Genomic DNA, 26,771 nt, shown 5'->3' on the forward strand with positions numbered 1-26,771 from the left:
ATCCATTCATCTATATGCTTGTGTGAATCTATCTATGTATATATCCACATATTTATATATTAGAGTCAATATAGCCTCATTCAGATTGTGTTATTTTACCAAGACAACATAGCTTCATGTGGAATCTAAAATCATGATTCTTAGTGGCACTTTTAGGCTAATGCTTGCAATTTTATTCTTAGCCCTGTTAGCTAGAAATATTTGAGTTAATTTATATTTAATGGTACACCCTTCTCCAGAAAAAGAACAGGTCTTAAAACTCTTATCAGGCCAAGGACATTTTTAGTTGGTTATTTGATTACAATTTCAAATTATTCAGCATCTCCAGTCTTTAAACAGTAGCACTCTAGAGGATACAGGGAAATCTTAGGGACCACATCAAGAGCATCACAGACAGAGATACCTTGTCATTTGGGTTTGGTTTTCTGAGACAGAATCTTCCTACTTAGGGCCTTGAACTTGTGATCTTCTTGCCTCAGCCTCTGGAGTGTTGAGATTACAGGCAGGAGCCAGCCACCACACCCGACTCTGACAATGTCTTGAGAAATTGTCACCACCTGGCAGGCTTGTTCCCGCCCATCATTCTTCAAGGAACTGTGGGACAGACTTGGCCTTTGGAGATCTACAGTTCTGGGGGACAGCTGTGCCACAGTGGCCACGTTTCCTTTCTCTCTTCTGCTATGCACATTCCACCCATGAGTCCAGGGCTTGTACTTAACTGGCCATTTCTCTCCAAGGACGCAATTACTGAGAAAAGTGTAAGGTTGAGCCAAACAAAATAAAATGCCAATGAGATTGCTTGTTTTTCCCTATCCCCCCACCTCCCCCTGGGCCTTTTCTCTCCCTCTTCATTGATGAGGTGCTTTCTGGGACCTCTGCAAGCGTAGCTCCTGGAAACATCAGTAATGATCCAAACGTTTGCTCACACTTTACAGGGTTGTATGCAATTAGGTTTTACATCACTAGGACCCATTGCTAGAGACAAAGAGGGTTATATGCATAGTGATAGCAAAAAAAGAGACACATTATGTTTTTACCACACATAAAATCTTGAGATATGAAACATTTGGGTGTAAAACATGTCTGTTCTCTGAGATCATTATGAACAGAATATGTTAATCACCATTTCTTACATATTTTAAAACAGACCACAATGGAGAGAGACCAAATCTACAAAACATGCTCCCAAATAGGTCATCCGCACTGAAACCTTAATTTGCTCCTTTATTGAAATATATTGCTCCTGTCTGCAACAACATGGCGATAATGTACAGTCCAACAACCCACGTGACAGCTCCAAGTGTCGCATGATAATCCTATGTAGATAAGCTTTAAAAAGAGGACAGCCCTTCAAGGCCCGTTTTGTTTCCACCATCCCCAGGAAAACCAGGAAGAATTCCTGATGTGCTGTTTTTACATAAACCAGACTGCTGGACTCTGACAGAACTCTCCTAAAATGTTACTTATCTTCTGGAAATGACTGCATGACTGGCGTGTCCAGCTGCGTCCTGATACAACTGCTCTCATAGCTCCTTGGTCTACGTTCATCTTATAGAAGGAAAAAAAATAAATTTTTTGTGTATAATTTTCTTTGAAAGTACATTGATTATCACTCAGATATTTCCTATTTTCCTATCATACTAGTTTATACAGAGGTAAATGTAAGCTGTGCATTTTGAAATTTATGGCTAATCAAGTAGTTAAACTTGTGGGTATGTTGCACTAGCTGAGCAAGTCACTCTAGAAAATGAGTGCTGATCGTCTTGCTGGTTTTCAAGCATTTACTCACAGTTTCCTTCACCAACATTCTGTACAGCTGAGCTGTCTATTTTTTAGAGTAAGTGGAAATTCACCAAAAGAAGGACTATTCCATGCCCAGGAGAGTCTGTGAGTTTTCTCAGTACCATTTCCTGTTGGTAATCAGAAGGAGAAATTTTATTCCATTTTTATCACTCCTTCTGAAGATTGATAATGTAGTTGCTGGGGGAGCATTATTTATGCTGCGTGCTTATTATTTCTGCTGCTCCCAACTTGAAGCATAGCCTGTGTTTTCCTGAAGAATGTTGGTACTTGATTATAATCATAGCTGCCTCTCCTTTGATAGGCAATTTCACTTTGGAGAATAGGTGCGAGAGTTTTAGTGTTTTGAATGTAAATCCGATCAATCCCGTCACACCTTATGCGGTGCACGAATGATGAATAAGGTTTATTATATCCTGCTCATTAAAATACAGAAAACTTCCCCGGCCATATTGATGTTGTGCTTTTACTTGTTTTAGATGTTCTTTTTTTCCCTTTCCCCATGTAAGGCATGGATAAAAGCCACGTTCAGAATCTGAAAAACAGTAATTAATAAGTACTTATGGAATTAGTAACTGAGTCATGATACATTTAGGGGTGGTATTTTAGGCTGTTCTGTTTCTGGGCATGTAGCATCCTACACCGTAGTGTATGGCTGGATTCTTGCAGATGGCAAGGCAGTTAAAGGAAAAATTGTACTAGTAAACAGGACATGGAGGTGGTCCTATTCACCTACTGGATAGTGAATCTACCCAGTGCATTAAAAGGCCTGGGAGAGAGTTCAGTGGTAGCACCCTTGCTTGCTATGTGTAGGGTTGTAAGTTTTAGCCCCAGCACTACAAACCAAAACAAATATCCAAGTGTGGTGGTTCATGCCTGGAATCTTAGCAGGGGGCAGGTGAAGGCAGAAGAATATCAAGTTCAAGGCAAGCTTGGGCAAGTTGGTAACTCTGACGGTTGGGCTACAGAGTGAGTTCCAGGACAGTTTGGAAAACAGAATGGGAGCATGTTTTAAAAAACAAATCGAAAACAAACTGAGCAAACAAATAATGACAGAAGAAACTACATTAACTAAAATCCTACATGATAGCTGTAGATTTTATTTTTCCTGTTTATAAGGGATGAAACAAAGACTTACATCCTTTCCTGGGATGGATAGAAAGGATTGATTCCATTAAGTTTTTTACTCAAAGTGATACTGATAGAGAGCCCAAGGTGCTTTGAGGTCATACGTATTTTTTTATTCTCCAGTGTGTGTATATGCATGTGAGTACGTGTATGCCTGTTGTGTGTGTATGTGTGTGTTAGTGTGGTGTGTATATGTGTGTGTGTGTTTGAGTGGTGTATGTGCGCATGTGTGTGTATGTGTTTGAGTGAGTGGTGTGTATGTGCGCATGTGTGTGTATGTCTATGTGTGTCTGTGTGTGTGTGTAGGCCAGAAATCAACATTATCCTCCTGAATTACTCTCTGCTTTGTTTTCTGAGACAAGGTCTCTCACTGAACCTGCACACACTGGTTAAGTGGTCAGCAAACCTCTCTCAGCACAATTCCCCTGCCATTCCTTTGTCAGCACTAAGACAACAGGAGTTTGTCTCCATGTCTTTTACAAGGGTGCTAGAGACAACTCAGGGCCTCATGCTGCAGCAAGCACTTTATCAGCTGAGCCATCTCTGCAGCATTTTTCTTCTCAAATGCAAATTTGGCTTTATAACACAATTGTCAGTAGAGCAATACCCCAATGGACCCCTGGTCTCAGCACAGGCAAAGCCCCGTCATCATCAGCATCTCCAGTAAGGGTATACAGCTGTGACAGCTGTTCAGCCCACACTACCACATCAGCTTCTGTCCTCTCCACAGCTGGCAGGTGGGCCACTTGCCATTACACATGGGTTTGGAAAATGTATATGACATGCAACCATTGCAACATTGTCATTCTAAGTATTTTTGGTGTCTTAAAACCCCTGGTTATTTCTCCACCTCTTTGTTCCTTCTCCCCTCCATCCTGGAAACCACTGGCATTTTTACTGTAGCCATAGTTTCCTTTTTCCCTGGGCCATAGGTTGAATCAAGCAGGATGTTGCATTTCCAGGCTGCCTTCTTGAACTCAGAGTATATATTTATCTTTCTTCCATGTCTTTTCATGTTAGGGATCATGTTTCTTTTTAGTACTGAATACTATTCTGTTAATTAATGCACTATATATCTATAGACATCTGCGTAGAGGAAAATTTTATTTCTACATACATTTTAAACTTTGGGCAATTACCGAAATGTATGAATAATAGACTTTATTATAAGATGTTGTATCTGCTTAGTTTTTAAATTTAAAAAAAATATTAAGAAGCAACCAGGAAAGATGGCTTAGTAGTTAACAGACTCTACTGTTCTTGCCCAGGAAATTGGTTCCCAGCTCCAATATCACATGACCTACAACTGCCTGTGACTCTATCTCCAGGGAGATCTATTGCTTCCAGGTACATGTGCATCCAACACATAACCACACACAGGCATACATCCATGCACAGAATTAGAAAACAATATTAAAATATAAAACAAGCAAGAAATCATATTCTAAAAGTGCAGATGTGATCCTTCAACACATGTGCTTGGTGCGATGATTGTCGTATGTTGGAACCTCCCAATCATCATAATAAAACATGTCATCAGAACCGGAAAGTGTCACTGGCCATTTGTACCTTCTGATGAAGAACACACCACAGCCTCAGCAAACTGTGTGCCATCCCTCTGTGTTTCAAATATTTTGAATTTCTTATAGCCCGCATATAGGTAATATGGCATGCATCGTGTGTGTGTGTGTGTGTGTGTGTGTGTGTGTGTGTGTGAGTTTCTGTGTCTGACTCAGTTACCTTAGCCTAATGTTTTTCAGGCTCATCTTTATGGTCACACATGCCAGGAGATCCATTTTTGTGGCCATATGCTATTCTGGTGGATGCATATATACCAGAATCTGTACACACAGTATGAGGAAATTTCTTTATCCCTTCATTCATTGGTAGTCACAGAGACAGTCTCAGTGCTGTGCTGGCTTGTTTTCTGCCAGCCTGACATAAGTTAGAGTCAGAATCTGAAAGGAGGGAACCTCAATTGAGAAAATGCCTCCATAACATCTGGCTGTAGGGCATTTTTAAAATTAGTGATTGATGGGGGAGAGGCCAGCCATTGTAGGTGGGGCCATCCCTGGTCTGGTGGTCCCGATTCTACAAGAAAGCAGGCTGAGCAAGCCACGATGAGCAAGCCAGTAAGCAGCACCCCTCCACAGCCTGCAGCAGTTCTTGCCTCCAGGTTCCAGTTCTTCTTGAGTTCCTGTCCTGAGCTCCTTCAGCGATGGATTATGATGTTAAAGTGTAAGCCACTGCACTCAAAAACACTTAAAACCATCTGCCTGCATTTTCAATCATGAATACATTGTTATTAGCTGTAGTCACTGTAATCTATAATAGAGAACATGAACTTACTCTTCCTGTCTAACTGAAACTTAGAATTCTTTACTCGGGACCTCTTCAGTTACTGCTCTGCCACTTAGCTACAGGCAACTCTACTCTGTTGTTTTGTTTCTGTGAGGAACATGTGTGTGTGTGTTAGATCAAAAAATTAAATGACTTCAATGGTATTTTATATAACACCCAAGTTATTTAAACTTTTTTTTTTTTTTTTTTGCAATTTTCTTGATCGGAAAAAGGATGAAAAGAAAAAAATTTTTTTTGAAGACAGGGTTTATCTGTGTAGCCCTGGCTGTCCTGGAACCCATTCTGTAGACCAGGCTAGCCTCAAACTCAAACTCAGAGATATTCCCCCCCGCCCCACCTCTCAAGTTCTGGGATTAATGACAGGCACACACCACCACCTGGCTTTGAAGTGAAAAAGTTGTAAAGTTTTAGGCGGATTGTAGACTTGAATATATGGCTATCAGCTGTCAGATCAGAGGGACCCAGGGGGGATGAGCTGGTTTGTATGCATTCACAGTATGTGAGCCCATTCACACGCCATAGTGTGGAGTGCAGAGGACAGCATAGGCTGTAGGGGTGTCCCCTTCTTCCTGGTTTTGAGACAGCATTTCTGTACTGTTTTTTTCATTGCATGAGTCAAGTTGTCCTGCCAATAAGCTTCTGGAGCATCTCTCTGCCTCCCTCCTCCCTGCAAGAGCACCAGGTTAGAGATGCCCATGTCATGTATCTGGCTCTCCAGTGGGCTCTGGAGGTTCGAACTTAGATCTTCATGTTTGGACTGCACATGCTCTTATCCACCGAGGCATCATCCCATCTCTAGAACACGAACTTTAAAAAGTCAAGCAGACCTGTAATCCAGCGCTTGGGAGACTGTGTCAGGAGAACAGTGAGGTCAGAGCCAGCCTGGGATGCATAGTGCAACCTTATCTTACAAACAGCCTCTGTTCAAACCCCTTCTTGAAAATAATATTTTTAATAAAATCACATCACTTTCAGCTTGACTGGATTTCACACCTCCTAGGGCACACGTCTGTCTGGGAGGGTGTTTCTAGAGAGGGGTAACTGATGAGGGAAGACCCACTCTAAATGTGGGCAGTGCCGTGCCATGGCCTGGGACCCTGGACTGAATGAAAAGGCAAAGGAGAAGGTGAGCCATGCCCTGGCTACCTCGCCTGCTTTCTGATCGGGCCGAGTTTCTGCACTACATCTGTGAGCCCCTTCTGCCACCATGCTTCCCCAGGATGGGATTTGCTCTCCTGAATCTGGAGACCCAGTAACTTTCCTCCTCTGAGCTGTGTTGTGTTAGGTACGTGGTCACAGTGATGAGGAAGGGAACCAGTGACAGTTCTATGCAAATAGTGCTTTGATCCTTGGCCAAGCCCATGCTAGGATGAAGGGCGCATGAAAAAGATGAAGAAGATCATGCACTAGAAACAGAAAACGCCGTTAAATTTGGCTTTTGTGAAATCCGTTTGCTTTCACCTTCTGTTTCATTTATCTTGTCCAAGTAGACTGAGCAGTAGAAAAAATGCTTAGGGAGTAGAACCTGGAAAGGAGGAATCCTGGGCCCTACAAGCCAGTGAGGACGCGCCACTCCGTTCTGGTTTACAGTGCACTTCAGACTGCGTGAGCATGCCAGGGCCCCGCGCTTCACCGTGGCTCCGCGCCTTTCTGAAATGAGTTTCTCTTTTAAGTATCACTCTCCAAATGAGCCTCTTTGCTTTACCTTATTACACAATGTGTGTGTGTGTGTGTGTGTGTGCGCGCGCGCGTATGAGTGAGTGAAGGGTGGAGGTCACAGCACAAATCTGTCCTATTTTTTTTTCTTTTTTCTTTTTTTTTTTGGTTTTTCGAGACAGGGTTTCTCTGCAGCTTTTTTAGAGCTTGTCCTGGAACTAGCTCTTGTAGACCAGGCTGGCCTTGAACTCACAGAGATCCGCCTGCCTCTGCCTCCGGAGTGCTGGGATTAAAGGCGTGTGTCACCACCACCCGGCTGTTCTGTCTGTCCTATTTTTACGTGGGCTTTAGAGACTAAACTTGGGGGTCTCCAGGCTGGTGCAGCAAATGCATTTACCCACTGAGCCATCTCACCAGTCTACTGCTTCTTAAAATTACATCCTGGCTACTTCTTACAGAAAACACATGTATATCAATACTTGGCATGCATATTCATGTATACATTCTTATAACACTCTACTCTTTATATATTTAAATATATTAATATGCAGACCCATATAGGTATTATAAGATTATAGTAGTATCACTGTGTATCAACTCTAATATTCTGACACTTGTACTCTGTACATGGCACACAGTTTTGTTAAAGGTTCTTCAGAGAGCTTTTATACTAGCTCTTCAAAGATAACCTTGGGGAGGCTTTTTCTACTGATATATTGTTATGGAGGAAACTCAGGGCAGTGTGCCCTCTGACTCGTTTTAGAAGATATGCATTATCTTGATTTCTACTTCCAAAGACTTATTATATCTTTATAAAACCTTAAGAATGCCATGTTACTTTCCAATATCTTGGAATTTCTGCAAGTTAATAGATCAGTAGGAAGATAGAGTTTTCCTTTTTTAAAAAATATTTTAGTTCTAATTATATACAATATGTGTGTGTGTCTCTCTGTGGGGATGTGAAGCACAGATGTCCATGAAGTCCAGAAGAGAGAGGGCTTCAGACCCCAAGAGCTGGAGTTCCAGATGGATGTGACCTCCCAATCCGGCGCTGCAGCTGAACTCTGATTTTCTGCAAGAGCAGTCCATGCTGTTGCCGATGAGCTCTCTCTCTGGCTCCTGGAGTCCTACTTTTTAAATGAATAATTAAGGGCCAGGATTTTCTTTGATATGTTAGTGGTAAAGTTAATTAGCGCCTACGACTTACAGTGAAGTCTAATGAAAATGATATTGAATTGTGAATTGTAAGACAGAGTTGGTGTCTGAACTTCAAAGCTTAACCTGGGGTCAGAGTCTCTCAGCCTCACACAGCCACTGAAATGTGTGGCTAATCACACCTTGGCTTGCCTGCATCCCCAGTGTTAAGATGTGACCGTGTGTGTGTGTGGAAAATGGTCAGGCAGCTCAGAGATGTTGCTCTTGTGATTAACAGCACACGCCAGTCACTGTGTTTAGTGTTTGTATAATTCTCCTGGTAGCTTTATGGTGTAAGTGACATAAATTCTGGAGCTCTACATATGAAAGTGAGGAATAGGAAGCCAAGGAACCTTGGTGAGCTGGAACGGCAAGCTTTGAACCCAGGACTGACAGTAAAACCCAAGCTCATAAACACACAGCTTTGATCATCCATCTAAACAGTACTGCTATGTTGTCTTCTGTGTGAGTTGTTGAGGCAGGCAAAGCATAGTTCTCCTATTAATACACCTGAATTTTAGGCATGAAGCAAATGTGTTTTTGTTTGTTTTTTATAAGAATTGATTTCCACAGAGTCCTAACCATTTGAATGTTTCCTTTTCCCAGAATTTAATTGTCCTGAACCCACTCACAGTGACAGAGGAGGAAATAAGACCATCACTAGAGAAACGCCTAGAAGCCATCATCAGTGGGGCTGCACTGCTGGCTGACTCTTCCTGCACCAGGGACTTCCACCGAGAGCGGATTATCGCCGAGTGTAATGCCATCCGCCAGGCTCTCCAGGATCTGCTGTCAGAGTACATGAACAATGTAGGTGACTGGTTGCTTTTCCTCCTTGTATCTTCTTGGAATGAGTTTGAGCATTTGCTGGGCTGCTACCATGGAGGAGGTGATTTTATGGAAGCTGATGTTGAGAGATTCTGTGGCTTTTTCAGGAGGAGGCATGATTTTAGGAGTTTGGAAGGTTGAAGTCCTAATCGGAGAAATATGTGTATGTGATTGGTTGGTTGGAGAAGTCTCTAAATCTCAGTTGGAGAGGCAGGGTTGGAGGAACAAGACAAGCACTGCACATTAGTTTAGAGGATCCGAAGAAGATAGAGCGGTATGTTGGTTGGAGTGGAGTTGGCATCATAGCGGCACTTGAAGTTAGAATCTAGATGGTGTAAGATGTGTCAGTGATGTGGAGATCCGGAGCTGGATTTGAAGAGGCAAAAAGCCCAGGTTTTTTGATTGGATGCGGTTGTCATCTCCAAAGGTGATATGATGTCGTAAGATTTCCTGCCGGCGGGAACCACTGAGAATGTTTGAAAATGCTGAAATTTTAAGTATTTGTTTCAAGGTCCCTTTCATTCAATTCTGTACTGTACATGTATCTCAGAACCGTTACTAAAACAACCAAGATCTCAAGGTAACTTAGCTATGCGATTGTCCCGTCCCTATATGTCCATGGATTCGAATTTGCTTCTGAGGCTTTTCATTTTGTTGTTGTTTTGAGAGAGGGTTTCTCTGTAGGTTTGAAGCCTGTCCTGGAACTAGCTCTGCAGACCAGGCTGGCCTCGAACTCATAGAGCTCCGTCAGCCTCTGACTCCCGAGTGCTAGGATTAAAGGTGTGCGCACCACCATCTCCCGGCTGTTCCTGTGGCTTTAACTTCTTATAGACAATTGTTGACTGAAATAATTACATGGAAAATTTAAAAAAAGCTTATATTTGAAGATAACTTCAGCAGTATATATCTTATTATTCTATATAATTCATTGTTGTCCACTTTTTCTATTGTTCTTCAATCATGAATGAACCTGTCAGATGTGTCCATATAGGAAACAGTGTGGCGCATCTAGAGTTTAGAACTGCTCTTCGACATTCACTGTGTGCCATGGGATGTATCCCTTACAGATGAGGAGGGAGCATTACATACGCATCATGAGAACGTCTTAAATCGTTGAACTACATAGTTAAAACATTTTCTTTATCTACCCTTATCTAAGTGGAGCAAGTCAAGATTTATACAGATATGTTTGGGCAATTATTAGTCACGAAGCATATGGCTTTTTGGTTAAGACATGGCTTGTTTTGAGTCTTTAGGTAGGTACGTAAAATGTGAGAAAATCAATGAGTTTTCGAGTCCCTTGAATTCATTTGATGTATCTCCGTATTCTTAATATTTGATGATTTGACTACTGACCAAAAAGCTCTTTCCTGTCAAGAAATCAAAGTTGAGAAGCAGATTTTGTTAATAGGAAGAACATGTTAGTTAAGCCACGTCCTGCTGAAATATCTGAAGTGAGAATGTTGCCAGTTTTAGCATATGAGATTTTTCTTATTAAAGATTGCTTAGGGCAGGTCATCAATCACAAGAAACCTAGAAACTGAAAAGTGTTAAAATATTATTCTCATCTTGATAAAGTGTAATAAAGTTATACATATTCTTATTTTGCATATAAATTATGAAATCATAAATAAAATTTACTTTATTTAAAGTAGTTGTACTCATTATAGATATATAGATATATGAACTTCCACACTAACCTTCACAGATTTAGTAGTGATGGATTTATGATTTATGTTGTCTGATACAGAATGAAAATGAGGCTTCTTATTTAAAATAGGCAGAGAAACATTTTTTTCATAGTCACTCTTAATAAATGAAATAAATCTTTATTTGCTACTTAAAGCTATGTTTCCTAGGTCAGCCTACCTGTGGAGTGAGGACACAGACCCTCAAAGGCATTTGTGGTCAGGCCCCGTCATGTTTCCAAGGTCACCTTCCGGAGAGAAGAGCTGTCTTATTTGGTGTTAGAAAGCCTGCACTTGGCAATCCATCTCAATACATTTCCAGTCAGTGTGATGATGTGATATCCTAGACACATTCCCTTGTCCTACTTGGTTAAGATTTTGAGCCCTTCTGTGTTAAATCCAAGGGGATTCCATCCTAAAGATTCATTTCTTTTTGTTTTGTGTATGTTAATGTTCTGTCTATACGTGTATATTTATCACATGTGTGCAGTTCCCACTGAGGCCAAAAGAGGGCATCAGGTCCCCTGGAACTGGAGTGACAGATGGTTGTGAGTGGCCATGTGGGTGCTAGGAACTGAAATCAGTTTTTCTGAAAGAGTATTAAGTTCTCATGGACAGGAATGTTCTTTCTTGGCATGAGCTGAGCTCAAATCTTGCTCATTTTGTACATCTTCAGGAGAGCTCTGGAACTTTGAAGAACATGCCATCTTCCCTGATGGACCTGGTTTAGATCCTTCTGTAACTTTCCTATTCTTTGCCTTTACAGACTCATACAATGAGAAAGGGTCCAGTTAGATTGTCCAGCCTTACAGTTCCGGCACAAAGACACTCACAGAAAGAAACTTCATGTTATTCGTTCTCAAGAGAATCTGAGGTGGATGCGTCATTAAAGCTCAGCTCCACATTCCGTGTCTGTTGACTCCAGATCACATCAGCAGTGGTACATGACGACTTGAGATTCAGTCTGTCGGAATACATGGCTATTCTGAGTTAAAATAACCTTTTTGAAAAACCAGGAAGTTTTTAATCCTAGTGTTTCTTGACTATTAACAGCCATTTCTCACAGATATACTCCTAACTACTTTATCGGAAGAAATTATCTAAGACAGACAATATTTCCAAAATGGACTTTCAAGACAGGAGTAGAGGTCCTAGAGGTAAGGGGAAATCTCAAATCTCTCTTTGTAGGCTTTATGAAGTATCAGAGCTTCTTCCCAAGACACTTACACAAATGAAATTGATTCCTGAGTGCCAAAAAAACCACCATGCAAAGATGAAAACCCCACATCAGCATTACCAGAGAACTCGCCCCATCTGTCAATATCAGCCTTTAGTCAGTTATGCAATTCTTTTGTTTAGAACCCATTATAGGAAAAAGACCTCAGATTCTAAGGTCCATACAGGTAAACACATGTGTGTTTTGTTTATTTTACCCCAAACATGAGATACAATGCCTGGTATTAAGAAAAAGCTGAGTTGCATTTTTCAAAGGAGGAATGAATGAAGTGATTGCATATTGTGCATGCCATGTAATGAAGAAACAGCCTCTTTGACGTGCAGCGCGTTTATCTTTATACAAAACTCCTGTGGCAAACAGCTTATTTTGCGAAGAACAGGCTTCTCCCAAAAATCTGTGTGACTCTCCAGGATCATTTATCATCTTTTTTTTTTTTTTTTTTTTTTTTTTTGAGCACAGTCCTAAACATGTGGATTTACATCTGGCCATGCTCCAACTTAGGGTTTTTGTTCACTTGAGGACATGCTCCAGGGAACATTGAGAGTCAAAAGAGCATAACTTCTTCCTCTTAAAACCTAGGAGTGCATATTCCTAAGATATGTCTGCTAGCTTTGCTATACTTTTATGGTGGGCTAGGTCTAGCTCGCCGTTTTGGTAAAGAACTTAAGAAAATTTTCAGAGTGGAGCAAAACTCCCTTCTCAGTGGGGGGAGAAGGGCACAGGGGGGCCACTTATCTTACACGGTGGTCTCTCTCATAACTAACGGAAATGGGTCTTCTCAGTGGGGGGAGAAGGGCACAGGGGGGCCACTCATCTTATATGGTGGTCTCTCCTATAACTAACGGAAATGGGTCTTGAAGGCGAAGAGCCATCATGTTAGAGTTTTTAGATATCAGCAGACATAGGTATTTTGGAGGGGGTGTCAAAAATCATGTTGGCATTGAGTGTGGAGGCATGGCTGCACAGGACCTTCGGCTAGTGTGTGTGAATTGGTGACATTAGCACTCAGGTGACTCTTACCCGTAGGGGATTTTAGAGCACCGAGCGGTGGATGCTGCTACAATAGACAAGTCAGGCCCGAGCTTCACGCAAGGACTTATTCAGGTTTCCATAGATCTCAGCTGCTCCCTGTTTTCTTCTGTTGTCGGATGTGAAAGCACACATTTGATTCTCATTGTTTAGCAAGTAAATAAACAAATAGACTGGCTTTTGGCATTCAGAAACAAATTTCATTTGTGTGACTTCAGTGCATTACCTATCATGGGAAGCTCTGAGGCTTCAGTGAAGCTGACAGAGAGTCCAAGATTTCTCCTTGCATACAGGATCTCTACTTCTGTCTTAAAAGTGCGTTTGGGAAAGAATCTCTGCCTTGACTATTTTCTTTCAATAAAGTAGTTAGGAGTGTCTGTGAGAAATGGCTGTTAGCACCAAAGAAATGTTAGGATTAAACATTTTCTAAATATAGAGTTCTAAAATATGAAATGGCTCAGTTGGTAAAGTGCTAGCCATGGAAGCATAGAGACTGAGCTGGATCCCTCAGGACCACATACCAGAGCCAAGAGTGGTAGTGTGCAGGGTAGCTGCCAGAGAGTTAAGCTGAATCAGCAAGTTTCCTGTTCAGCAAGAGACCCTGCCTCAAAACGAGCAGTGTGGATGGCTCCTGGGGAATGATACTTGAGATGCACATTTCCACAGATATGCACACGCCTCCCCCATCCCTTGTGCACAAACTTTTTTTGTGTGTTTGCATAAAAGAAAACAAACAGAAATTCTGAAAATAGAGGGAATTTATCAGAACTTTTTTTCATTGCTTCCCCACTATGGACTGCATCTTAAAACTGTTGTTATCGACTCAGGTTTACTGTACTTGACACTTGGTTTTATTTCCCAAATTTTCCCAGTATGCCATGGTGGTTGGATGGCTGCTTATGTTGGGAACACTGGCTTTTCAATTTCTACCTATCTTGCTTTTACAACCTTAACTAACTTAAGAGAAATAAGTTGTATCTTTTTTAGGTTTGCACAGTATTAGATTTGCTAAAATCAGAGCTGGCAAGCTTAGAGCATGTGGCCACAGTCCAGGAAATGATAAAGGAAATGTCTGCTTCAGATACTGAAACTGGAATGTAGGAATAGGGTGTCTAGGGAAATTCTATATAATTTTAAGTACTGAGGTCTGTTTAGGTGGGAAAATGAGTTTCACATTCCTGTTTTTCTCTAGTATGAGGGTTAGGTTTTTCACAAGTATTAAGAGTCTGAATCTCCTGAGCTGCTGAGGGACCAAGCAGCCTCTTTCTCCTCACAGCTTTCTAGTTATTTGGATAATTTGACTATCAATGTCTGAGTCTTTCTGGACAAGCTATGTTTGGGATCGTCTAAGTCTTCAAGGGAATGTTTACTTCAGAGAGTTTGTGCATTACATGATGTGAAAAAAGGAGTCCAGAGTCTCCTCCTGGGGAGACTGGTGATTCCCATAAACCTCTTCGTCTTTCGTCGTGCTCTGATGTTCTAATCCTGTTTAAAAACCAGAGGGGCAATTCTATTGAAATGATAAGTACCTAATTACTGAATTAAGCTAATATAAAAAAACAAAACAAAACAAAACAGAACAGATAGCCACTAATGAAAACAAACCAGGAAATATCCAGTGAGCCGAGCCCAGGAGGGGAGAACATGGCAATTTGTTATTACTTCTTTTATGTTTGAGTTTATAATTACATCATTTCCCCTTTCTCTTTCCTCCACCCACATATCCCATTTTGTTTTCTTTCAAACTCTTGACCTTCCTTTCTTTCTTTCTTTCTTTCCTTCCTTCCTTCCTTCCTTCCTTCCTTCCTTCCTTCCTTCCTTCCTCCTCTTCTTCTTCTTCTTGTTGTTCTTGTTCTTGTTCTTGTTCTTCTTGTTCTTGTTCTTCTTCTTGTTCTTGTTCTTCTTCTTCTTGTTCTTCTTGTTCTTCTTCTTCTTCTTCTTCTTCTTCTTCTTCTTCTTCTTCTTCTTCTTCTTCTTCTTCTTCTTCTTCTTCTTCTTCTTAAGAACTGTTGTTACATGGATAAACAAATTGGTCTGCTCTTTCTTGGGGAAGATATATTTATCCCACCTTCAGCATTTCTTAGTGACTTGTCATTTTTCTGTGTAGGGCTGAGGCATTGTGGGTTTTCCCTGTTCAGTTGAGTGTGCCATTGTATCATCCTTGTTTAGGACATCATGTGACACAGTCATGTGAGCAAGACTTTGTGTCTGTAAAAGTGCAATAGCTGAATAACTTCTGATGTCTGTAAAAATGCAGGGTAGTGGAGGAAAGGTAGTGGAGGGTGCCTTAAGTGGCAAGATACGGGCTACAACCAGAGCCCTACATAGGGAAAGTTCTGGAAGGTTGTTTACCCTCAGCCTGTTTACATGAAGACAGAAGACCTTTGGTCTGTTTCCTTCTACCAGAGGTTTGTGTATGGTTTTAGCTGGTCCCTTCCTCCCAATAGGGGTGTCTGTACTTCCTAGTATACACACACTGCTTCCTGGTTTTCTTTTTTTTTATTTCTTCTGATAACAATAGGCTTTACTTAAAGTTTTTTTTTTCTTACATTAAAAAGATTGGATGGTAGAAATGACAGAAATAAAGTAGGCCTCTAGAATCTTCACATGAACTGTTCTTACTGCGATAGAATTCAAGGGTCCTGTGCCTAGCACAGCTGCTAGCCAGCCGCTGATGGTAACATGAAGTGAGTTATCAGGTAGCACGGGTGCAGACTGAAATTGAGATTAGCATGGGTAAGGTGTATCCGGAAATTCCCTCAGGAGATTTTGTGGCTAGATGAGAATGAGAGCAAAGCCATAGACAATGGGAACTGGAATTCTGGAGGTGGGAGTTCTTCAGAATAGCCCCAGGCTAAGACAGGACAAGGAGCTGTCTTCTCTGCAGCTGTCAGCCATTGACTATGGTCATCCCTGTGGGCATATGGTCTAAGAAGAGCTTCTTGCAACTGAGGACAGACCCTATTGAGGGACAGTGATGCCAGTCATAATAAGCTGCTGAACATTCCAGCAGATTTCTAGGGAAATACACATGATCCACAGGTCCAGCTACCAGCCACAGCAAAACTGTCCTTTCTATAGGCCTGAATAAGGAGAAAGCACCCTGTCTCGGTAACTAGGTATTTGGCCTCTGAGAGTATTTAATTTACCATTGGGAGTTCTGGGATAAACATACTCAGCCATCTAGACAGAGATGTTCCTGAGAGAGGGAGTATTCATTAAGATAATGAACAGGCTTAGTTGTCCTACAGGAGGTCCAAGTCAGGCTGGTCCTAAGCAACTGTGTTGTATGGCCTTCTGGAGGTTGTGTGACTTTCTACGTATTATAAACACGATGATACATATGGAGGACTTTGAGAGACACTTAGCACATTTTTTCCCCTGACAGATTCTGCATTGGCCAAGAAAGACAGATAAAACTTATTTTAGTTTTAAGTTTTATTGGTAGAGATACAGCTCCCGATCACATGAATTTCTATACAGGAACTATCCTATGGAGCTGGTGGTTTCAGGATCAGGAGGATCGGCATCTTGATGGTGGAGGGATCAGCCAAAGCAATAACTGAGATGAAGATGACGAAGGGAAACTGTGGTTGGGATGTATGCATTCAAAACAAAACAAAACAACATCAAAAGAAGCTGTAACAATGGAAAGTGCCGGGCACTCAGAGATGACTCACTCCAGAAGAGGACCACAGGCCTCACAGATGAGCGCATGCTTCTGCTTGCTTCAGAGGGTGAGGGGAGCCTGGCATACAGCTGATGTAGAGACTGTGCAAAGGCACAAGGGCAGGAATCACAGCGCTTGATGTGGGGATATGCATAATATAGAAGAAAGGCCAGTTATGAAGTCAAGCACTGGCCATTAAATGCCAAGCGTTGTTCCCCCCAATATTTGATTAAACGTAGTTTGCTCATTTTTAAAAGAAGGCAGGTTTCAAATGTAAGCCTATCTCTCTTTAGTAGTGACTCATAGTATTTAGCTTCTGTTCAGTCTTAGAAGGTTTCCTTTCAAAATACAAATCTGCAGGGGTCCAGGACCCAAGATATATGGTGAGTTCACAGTAAGGGAGATGGTCTGCGGGTAGACCTGGCCGAGTTTCCAGTAGAAAGCCAGCATGAGCTGCTCTGGGGCTGTGCACGCAGGCACTCTCTTGTGTATTCAGTCTAGTTAGCCCTTCCCTCACCCCAGCTGCAGCCAGAATTCCAATGCAGCCGCACAGAGATCTGGCGTGTGAAATCCCAAATGATCCCAGTCTCTAGGAACCATGAGAGCCGATAAAATCGTTGTTGTTTTCAGCCACTAGGTTTTAATATAGCTTTGCACACAACAGCTGACCACCAGAACACTACGAAACTTGGTATGTAATGACTTGACTTTGCCAAGTAAATAGAAGATGGAGAACATCTTCCTACCAAATGGAAGGCACAATCTAGAGGTATGAAAGAGACAGGCCTGCCTGATCATCACAGAGACTGCAGATTACCAATCTGAAAACAATAAGCAGAAGTATGTATTTCTAATCTATAGAACTAGATTCTATCACTACTAATAGATTTAGCTACTTTCCACCACTGTATATTCTTTCAGTCCTTGGTCAAACTCAGCCTCCGCAGCCATCGTCATGACCAAGGTCTGCAGTGGGTGAGCCTCGTCTAAGTACTCATAATTCAGGACCAGGTGTGGATAAAGAAGAGCCTAAATGAGTTACGCTCAACACACGGTTAAAAGTGTGTGCATACGGTCTGCACTTGGGCAATAGTGTTAGCTGTCACTATATTTGAATAACTACTTTTCCAGGTGATCCACCATTGATGACAAATACGTATGACAATTGGTGACTCTCTTTAGTGGTTCTGAGTCAGAAGCAGCAAATACTGAGTGAATTTAATTCAAGCTGTAGCACAGCCACAGGGAAGTATCCACTTAGTCTTTCTTGCTTAGGAATCTCCTTTGCTTTTCTGTAATGGGACTTGGAATTTTAGTGTTGTCTGAGGTTCAGGAAAAAAAAATAGGAATGTGCAAAGAAAACACAAAGCTTGCAGAAAGGTAAGTTTGGCAATTGCTGTGGCAAATTGAGAGAGAAGGGCAATTAATTCATTTGTTTGATGGAAAATAGATGTGATAATCACTATTTTTGATGATTGTTCTGTGTTTTGTGAAAACAGAAGCCGGCCCTGATTTTTCCATTCCTTTAGAAATATTGACTACTTGTTTCTTCTTCTTTCTGGCTTTGACATAAAACCTAGAACTCGTAAACACCAGCAAACTAAATCTATTGGATGCGACTTCTATTTTATATTCTGCCGTTCAACTCCACTGGAAGGACTCTCGCCCTTCTATCCACTTTATATAATTCTGGTGTCCCAGGAATGCCTCTCAAAAGCTAAGATTAAAGACAAGTTATCTTTTAAAATTTTTAAATCATTTGGGATTCAAAGAAAGTTGTAAAAATAGTGCAGAGAATTTTTTCATGTTGGGCACATTTTGTTAGCTACATTCAGATCTCAAATCCAAGAACATGGACATACTGATATAAATGATAAGCAGCACAGTAGAATTACCAGCCTTTTGCCGCTAATCTTAGGAGAAAGCATTTGGTTCTTCACCAAAGACATTGGCCTTTCATTTTCTTTCTCCCTTTTCTGTCGTGCCTACACCTGGCTTTGTAAGAAGGTGATACTGGTTTCCTAACATGGTTTATAATGTTTAGTTTTAGTGTGGGAGACTGAGACTTGGCATTCGGTCTTCTTTAAGCATGTTCACCAATGAAAGTATTGGTTTCTAGAACCTTCTTTTTCTGTGAGTTTTTGATGATTAAGTTAGTTTCCATGCTAGGTGTAGATATGTTGAAACTTGGTTTCCACATGATTAATCTGAGGGAGACTGAAAGTTCTGAGGACTTCTTTCATTTGTTTTATAGGCCCTTCATATGCTGGTGTGAAATTGTCAGTGGTCATTATAATCCTTTGACTTCTGTGTTCATCAGCTTGTTGCATCTTCTCTATTTTTCTGCTTAAATAAGTATTTAAATTCCCCCAAGTCTTGATAACAGCTTGTCAATGCATATCTTTAAAAAACTTATCATTGTTTTCCTTAAATCATTTTTTTCATTTTGTATTTTATCTTTAATATTTGGATATTACTTTTTTCATGATTCTTTTGATTTTAATTTTTGTTTCCAGTTTTTTTGTGTGTGTGTGTGATGTTGACTGATTGGTATTTTTCTCTTTTTTAATGTAGACATTTATTATATACACTTCCCTGTTCAAAACTGTTTTAAATTATGTATCAAATGTATGTATCTCTCTGTGTGTGTACACTTGAAGAATACAGAAGAGGGCATTGCGGCTCCCTCTCCTCTGGAGCTGGAATTACAGGTGAGAATGAGCTACTAGACTTGGGTGCTGGGAACTGAACTCAGACATTCTGCAAAAACAGCAAGCACTCTTAACTACTGAAGCATCTCTGCAGCCCTTAAACTTCCCTCTTCATATTGCTTTTGCTATTCTCACCAATTTTAACGCACTGTGCCTTCATTCTGTTAGTCTCAGGATATTGTCTAACGTTCTATTCCTTCTTTAACCTCTTGGCTATTCAAGTACATTATCTAATTTCTATGTATCAGGGAGTTTTCTATTTTTCTTGTGTTGTTGATATTTGGGGTTTTAAAGATACTGATTATGACTCTATTAATCCTCATTTGTCAGTTATCTTATGACTTTGCTGGTGTTTATTATGGGGGAATATTCCGGATATACTTTGAAAGAGCATGCATTCTTTTGTTGCTTGGTGGCCATGTTTCCTTTGGTTTCATTTGCTCTAAGTACACTGTTTTCTTTGAAATTTCTGCCTGTATGTGCTTCCCTTATTGGAAGGAGAAGCCGAGACAGTTGTTTTGTAGTTGTCTGTTGCCTTTTTGTTTTTCTTTACTTTTTAGTAGACATTGTGTGTGCGCGCGCGAGCGTGTGCGTGTGCACTAAAGCACACCCTAGCTTGTGTTACTAAACAAACAACTGAAACTCACAAGATCTCAGTCAACCCTCTTAGCAGGTGAGTCCCGGGGGGAGGGGTAACAACGTTAGCTGTAGGATTGCTTCCATAAGTTCTCTAGGAAAAACCTAGAAAAATTTTCCCTTTTACTTGCTATTTGCCATAAGCTAAGCTTGGGGGAGGATGGTGGTATGTGCTAAGTTGCTTGTTCAAGGACAGTTTCTGCTTTCAAAGGCTCCTCATGACTAGAGAGTTGTTGTGGACACCCTCAGTGCTTCAAGACACCTGAGTAAGTTCCATTACTCTTTCTTTCCCTCCTCAGGGAGAAGTTAAGGCTGGGTCTGCCATCCTCATCACATGGCACGATGCTGGGGTACGACTTTGGTAGAAACATTCTTTGAATATTCCTAGTCGGTTTGATGTGGCTGCCTTGGCTGTATTGGGTTGCTAGGACCTCTTAACTGTTCAGTGGATTTTTGACACAGGGACTAATTCTGAGTATCATTACTGAGCTGTTGTATCTATTAAGGCAAACAAACAAACAAACCAAAAAACAAAAAAATGGTTCAGGCCTTCCTGATTCTACCAGTTTTTGAATGTCCCCAAGAGTCCTGTCATTTTCTTTCTGACTAGGAAATTTTCTAGACCATCACTTTCTTTTCCTCCCTCCTCCCCTCCTCTCTCTCCTTCTTCTACAATACTTCTGTTGAGGAAATGTTTGCATAGTTTGCCTTCATCCAGGAATGCTTCAAGTTTCCACTCTACTAAGGATGCCTAGTGAGTTCCCCAAATGCAATTCTGACTGTATAACTGTAGGTAAGTTGGAAATACAGGTAGATAGAAATCCCCAAAGAAATTGGGGTCTTTGTCGATTCTTCAGTCATTAAAATGGAAGTCATTGAAAATGGAAGGGAGGTTATTGGCCAAAAATGTGCTAAGGGATCTGGTACAGATCTACCAAGCACTGTTAGAAAACTTATATCTTAAGTTTTCTTAACTTAACTTTGGAGTTCTGGAGTGTGATACAACTGTCATTTGAAGCAACAGTATTGACAGAGCCCTCAGAAGCCTGGGTCTCTGTGATATTCTAAAACATGTCCCCCTGGCCATTTTTTAGTTTTGCTGCTTTATGTAGCATAATTTCTCAGTCATATCTCATAAGCTGGGGAATGGGCTCATTCCTGTCATCAGTTACTTAGACTTCTCCATTTCCTTGTCCTTTCCCTTTTGGGCTGACTCAGATTCTTTGGATTTTCTTATGCGTGGCACTTAGCTGTCCTACATTTAGTTTTGTCTCCTTTGTATTATTTTGATTTGTAATCTTTTATTATAAAAGAAGTCCAGAGTGGGCTTCAGAGTCTGAAGGGACACGTTCTATGAAACAAAACTGACAGGCAGTGTAAGAAGCACATTGGCTTCCCGGGTTGTCAGAATGAAAGAACACTCTGGAAACTGGATTGGAGGGAGCGAAGAACGAAGGGAGAGACTGCAGCAGCCTGCCCACTGGGCTCCATAATGAGAGACCAGAACAGTGCCATTCCTATGGATGTCCATTTGGTGAAGAAAAAAATCATGAGTGTTTTAGTCTAGAAGCCTCCAAACATCTGAGAGCTTTTTCTTTTCCCATAGTGCCTTGATTTAACATTTGTAGTGCTAGTAACTCAAAGGGAAAGAAAACTCATATTGGATTTGTAATCCAATGAGAAATACAGTCCTCACACAGGTGGCTGGCTTAATGACTCCCGCTGTGGTGGAACTGTGAGATGTTATCCATCTCTCCTCTGAAATATGAATTCTGCTTTAGTATAGTTTACTGTCCTTTAGGAGTTGGTGATAACAACCTTAGCTGTGACGGTTTTCTTTAAAAATCCCATTAAGATGGAGATGGAGAGCAAAAGACTGTCGGTTATCTACATATTTATTTTTAGATAGGTAGATAAAATTACATGTATAAATTTTATTCTTTTAAATTTTTCAAATATTTATAAGTTAACATAATCTATAGGTTTAAGATAAATGATGGTATGTATATATTTACATATTTCTATATTGTTATTTTTTAAAATCAAGTTTTTTAAAGCAGGAATTTTAATATTAGCTACTATTTGACAAAAAATGATATTTGTAACAGATTTTACCTTTCATCCAAGGATAATTGAGAAGTATAATCTATTTTCATAGACCTCCAATATTTTCATATTGTGTGTTCCTTCCCACCTCTGATGTACAATAATGAAATCTAAGATTTATATATTAAATTTTAATATTTCTAAACAGTTTCTAAGGAGGAACATTTTGAAAATGAGACAGCATACTACACTTTAATGGCATAAAATATAATTTCATCTTTCCTAGTGATTAATTAATTCAATAAGAAAAATGGCATCTTCATACCAAAGTGAAGATGAAGGCTACTTCAGCCTATCGTTTAAGTCCAGAAGTGTGATAAAATTCATATATGTCCTCTTAATTCATATAATCCTAGTGTTCTCGTCTTGGTAAAGTGAGGATGGCAAGATCATCACTGTCAGAGGATGGTGGGTTTAAATTCTGATTATTAGTGACTTTCTCTACATTCAGGAAACATTTCCCTTTTGCCTTCATTTCTTTCCTCCCTCCTTCTTTTCCCTTTCTTTGTTTCTCGGTTTTAATAAAGGAATAGTAAACCACTTGACCAGGTGGTTGTGATGTTGACACTAAAGCACGTGAGACTTACAGCACACATGTAGTTGGTGTAACGTTCAGCTCAGAGTAGACAGTTTCTCCTCACTCCTCGTTCTGGTGGTGAGAGCCTGCAAGGGCCTTTCTTCTTCCCCTTTGAAACACACACAGCTCCTTCAGCCTACTATTCGGCAACATCACACTAGTCTTCTCGTGCAGCTGAGTTAATTCCTACTGATCAGCCTTTCTTTGTTCATCCCTTCCTTTGCTCTCCCACTATCAGCCCACCACGGTTATTTTCTCAGCTTCTTTGACATCTCCTTCATATGACTGAACTGTGAGATCATGAAGCATTTGTCCTTATATATTTGGTTTATTTTACTTAGCATAATGACCTTTGGTTTTATCCAGGTGCTCATAAATGACAGGATTTTATTTCATTTCCACTGTTGATGACTAAAACTCTATTTTGGTATATGTACCACATTTTCTTCATCCTTTTATCAGTTGGTGGATTTCTCAATAGGTTCCACATGGCGGGCATTGTGAACAATACTGTTACACGTGTGGGAGTTAGATGGCTCTTTCATGGTGTTGTTTGTTTATTAATGACATATACCCTTTAGCTCATGGCAGTTTTTTTTAAAAAAAATGTTCATATGAGTTTCAACAATGTTTCCCATAATGCCTGTACTAATTTATATACTTCACGTATTCACCAATACTTGTTGTCTTTAGTCTTTAATAAATGTTCTTAGTGTAATGAGGTGACCTGTCACTGGGGTTTTAATTTGCATTTCTCTGGTGAGTGATGTTGAATATTTAATATAACTTGATATCATCTATCTATCTATCTATCTATCTATCTATCTATCTATCTATCTATCTATCTATCTGTCTGTCTGTCTGTCTACCTATCATCTATCTAGCACAGACTGTAGTCAAGCTCACTATGTACTCCAGATTAGCCTAGAAATCCTAGCCATCATTTTTTAGCCTGGAGAGTTTTGGAATTCTGGTATACGCTACCATGCTGAGCAATTTTTTGTATCCCTTTGAGAAATGTCTCTTTCGGTACACTGATTATTTTCTATTTAGATTACAGGGGCTTTGACTTTTTACTACTGAGTTTTGCAAGTTCTTATACATTGTGGAATTAACTTCTTGTCAGTATGTAGTTTGGAAGTATTTTCTCCATTGTAGGTGTATAGGCTGTGTGTTTTCTTTGTAGAAAACCATATATACCTTTGCTTTGTTTCTTGTGCTTTTGGGAGTCTCACCCAAAACAAAGCTACTGATTCCAATGCTGTGATGTCCTTTCTGTTATTTTCTTCTCGTAGTCTCAGAGTTTCAGATCTTAACTCCAGTCTATTTTGAGCTCACTTTTGTAACTGGTAATGGTCAGGGTCTAGTTTCACTTTTTTCTGAATAAGGGTATTTATTTATTGAAAACACCAATTTTCTCAAGTGTATCTTTTTAACACCTTTGACAACAACAACAACAACAAATCCTTGGATGTTGATGTGTGGGTTTGCCTTTAGGCTACAATGGAGAATTTAATGTCACAATTCTGCTACAGTTTTACATTCTCAGAGACGAAAGTTAAAGAAGAAAGAAAAATGATTTTTGAAGATTTTTAAAAACAAAACAAAACCCCAAACTTTTCTGTATTCCTGGCAGTACAGTGGTTTCTGGGGATAAATATTCAAAGACAGATCATCTTGCCTTATGGCTTTGTGTAAACAGTAGAAGTATTAGGAAGGCAATCCTTCTTTGAAATCAGATCTTGAAAAGGTTAAAAAATGTCATTTTGAATTTTAGGAAGCTCTAGAGGAACAATATTTGTGTTTTGAAAACAAGAAGCTAACCATTTGAATATATACATATATATTCCTAATATATACACATATATATGTATATATATTAGAAAAATATTCTATCAGCTACTGAAGAAAAATTTTTAAAGAAATGCAGCAGAGTGGGGAGGGCCTCTTGCTAGACATTTGTGTATATGTATTTTAAATGCCAGTCATGTGGAATGAAAGCACAGGGTCCCATGTAAATATTTCTTTATTCTTCTCTTCAGACAAAATTTCAAACTAAACACAACAAATATGATAATTCTGATATGTGGTGGCCTCATGGAATCTGCTGGGAGGCTCAATGTACTGTCTGCCTTTGGGCTTGGTACTCGTGAAACTCAAGTGTGACATCACACAACATTGTTTGGAAGAGATGCTAACAAGGCTACTGAGACTGTATTATGACCTCATTCCAGATACCACTGTGAATGTCTCTAAGTTCATTTTTTTCTAGCTCAGAATCTTATATTGGTGGAATAGTCAGATTCATTCTCCTTTGGATGGTTGCAAAAATGATCTTTATGGAATTCAGTCTTACTAAGGGGAAGGTGAATATTTTGCTTCTCAAATAATTAGCTGCTTACTCTTTAGTCAATTAACCAGCATAAATTTGTATTCTGATTGAAGCCAGCATTTCTGTACTTGCCAAACCATTTATTTTTGTTCATTTAAAAGATTTGTTTTTACTTGTGTGTGTTTGCTTATCTGTGTTCATGCCACCTGTGTGCAGGTGTCAGAGGGGCCAGAGGAGGGTGTCAAAGCCACAGGAACCAGAGCTACAGGTGGTTATGAGCTGCAAGACACAGGCTGAGCCATCTTTTCAACCCCGATGTTTGCTCATTTTTTTTAAAAATATGCATGCAGTCAATGTCTTCAATACATTCAAATGAGTGTATTTCAGACAGGTTAAATATAGTGAAGAAACATTTTAACTTTACAAGTCAAAACTCCATAGAATTTCCAAGTATGCATTTAAATATAAGATTAGCTTGTTGAAAAGAAAGATGGTTTGTTCTTTAGTTCAGTTATTAAAATAAGTTCTGTCTTAAGATTATGTAACATTAAACGCTGAAAATATATCATCCATATGCACTATTGACCTTAAATAAATTGATCTTTTGTTAACTTTTCTATATTCAACAGTTTTTGATAGGATATTTTGGATAATTTGACTTCAAGAAGACATTTTGTATAAATGTGCATTGAACTTCTCTGATGCGTAAAATTTTGGACATCAGTTACTTAGTAAAATTCCAAATAAAAGTGCCTCATTTGTTGTTTACTAGTACCCAAACTCAGAACGAAAACTCTCAAAATGTCTGAGTATAATGATAGTAGTATATTATGAAAAAAAAGGAGTTTGGCATGGGCAGGATATATTTTCTTTGAGTGTTAATAATAGACCAATGCAGTGCTATGCATTTTATATATGTAATTCCTTTGATATGTATACAAAGGTCGCACTCCAACATTTACTCAGTGATGCTGGGCAAGCTACTTCCTTGTGTAGAGCAGCTAAGTGTGTGAATAAAGGTCCCTAGTTTAGGAGCTTCATATTCTCTTTATTCAAAGTGTTTCTTCATTATGGTTGAGAAAGGCAGGGGTGTGCATTTTTCAAGATATGATTAGGCCTGTTAGTTTACAGTATAATTGATGGCTTATCAAAAACATATTTATGTGAGTGATGATTAAGCACCATGACTGCCCACCAGTAACTTGGGACTGTAGCACAAATTATAAAAATGTAGAGACAGAGATTGGGCTTCAACCTGAATATCAGAAAAGCAAAACCAGCCAGCCACTAGAGAGCGCTTACCTCTCTGGAGCTCTTACCTCTTTGAAATCTTCAGACTGAGAGGACAAATTCCTGTCTCATCCTGCCTTATATCCCTCTCTAGACCTGGGATTATGGGTGCGCACCACCACTGCCTGGCCCTATGGCTAACTAGTGTGGCTCCTGGGATTAAAGGTGCGTGCAACCACTTCCTGGCCTGTATGACTGACTAGCATGACTGCTTTGCACTGATCTTCAGGCAAGCTTGATTTATTAAAACACAGATAACATACCACTCTAGGGGCCAACATCCAGGTGTTGTCATTTACTTTGAAAGCACATGGTCATATGACCAGCTTTCCTTCCACTTCACATTACTAGAGTGCTGTTAACAGTAGCCATAGTGGAAGACTCAATAGGATTTTGAATTAGTCACAGGAAATACAGAGCATCTCACAGGATAATTTACCCTTCAACGAATAGATAAGTTTTATACTAAAGATTGGAATAATAAGAATATGAAACTTGGATGTGAACTATTAATCACAAAACCAGTTT

At 39.9% G+C, this 26,771-nt stretch overlaps 1 protein-coding gene across 1 annotated transcript in view; it reads left to right on the plus strand.

Moving 5' to 3' along the window:
- The window catches only part of Ctnna3 (catenin alpha 3), a 1,277,532-nt gene that overhangs the window by 260,291 nt on the left and 990,470 nt on the right, over window positions 1–26,771 (plus strand). The window contains exon 6 of the mRNA XM_038342272.1: window positions 8,746–8,949. Within this exon, the coding sequence (XP_038198200.1) occupies window positions 8,746–8,949 (204 nt within the window). The remainder of the gene's footprint in view (window positions 1–8,745; window positions 8,950–26,771) is intronic.

The sequence above is a fragment of the Arvicola amphibius genome, chromosome 9, assembly GCF_903992535.2.
Source record: "Arvicola amphibius chromosome 9, mArvAmp1.2, whole genome shotgun sequence".
NCBI classification, from domain to species: Eukaryota; Metazoa; Chordata; class Mammalia; order Rodentia; family Cricetidae; genus Arvicola; species Arvicola amphibius.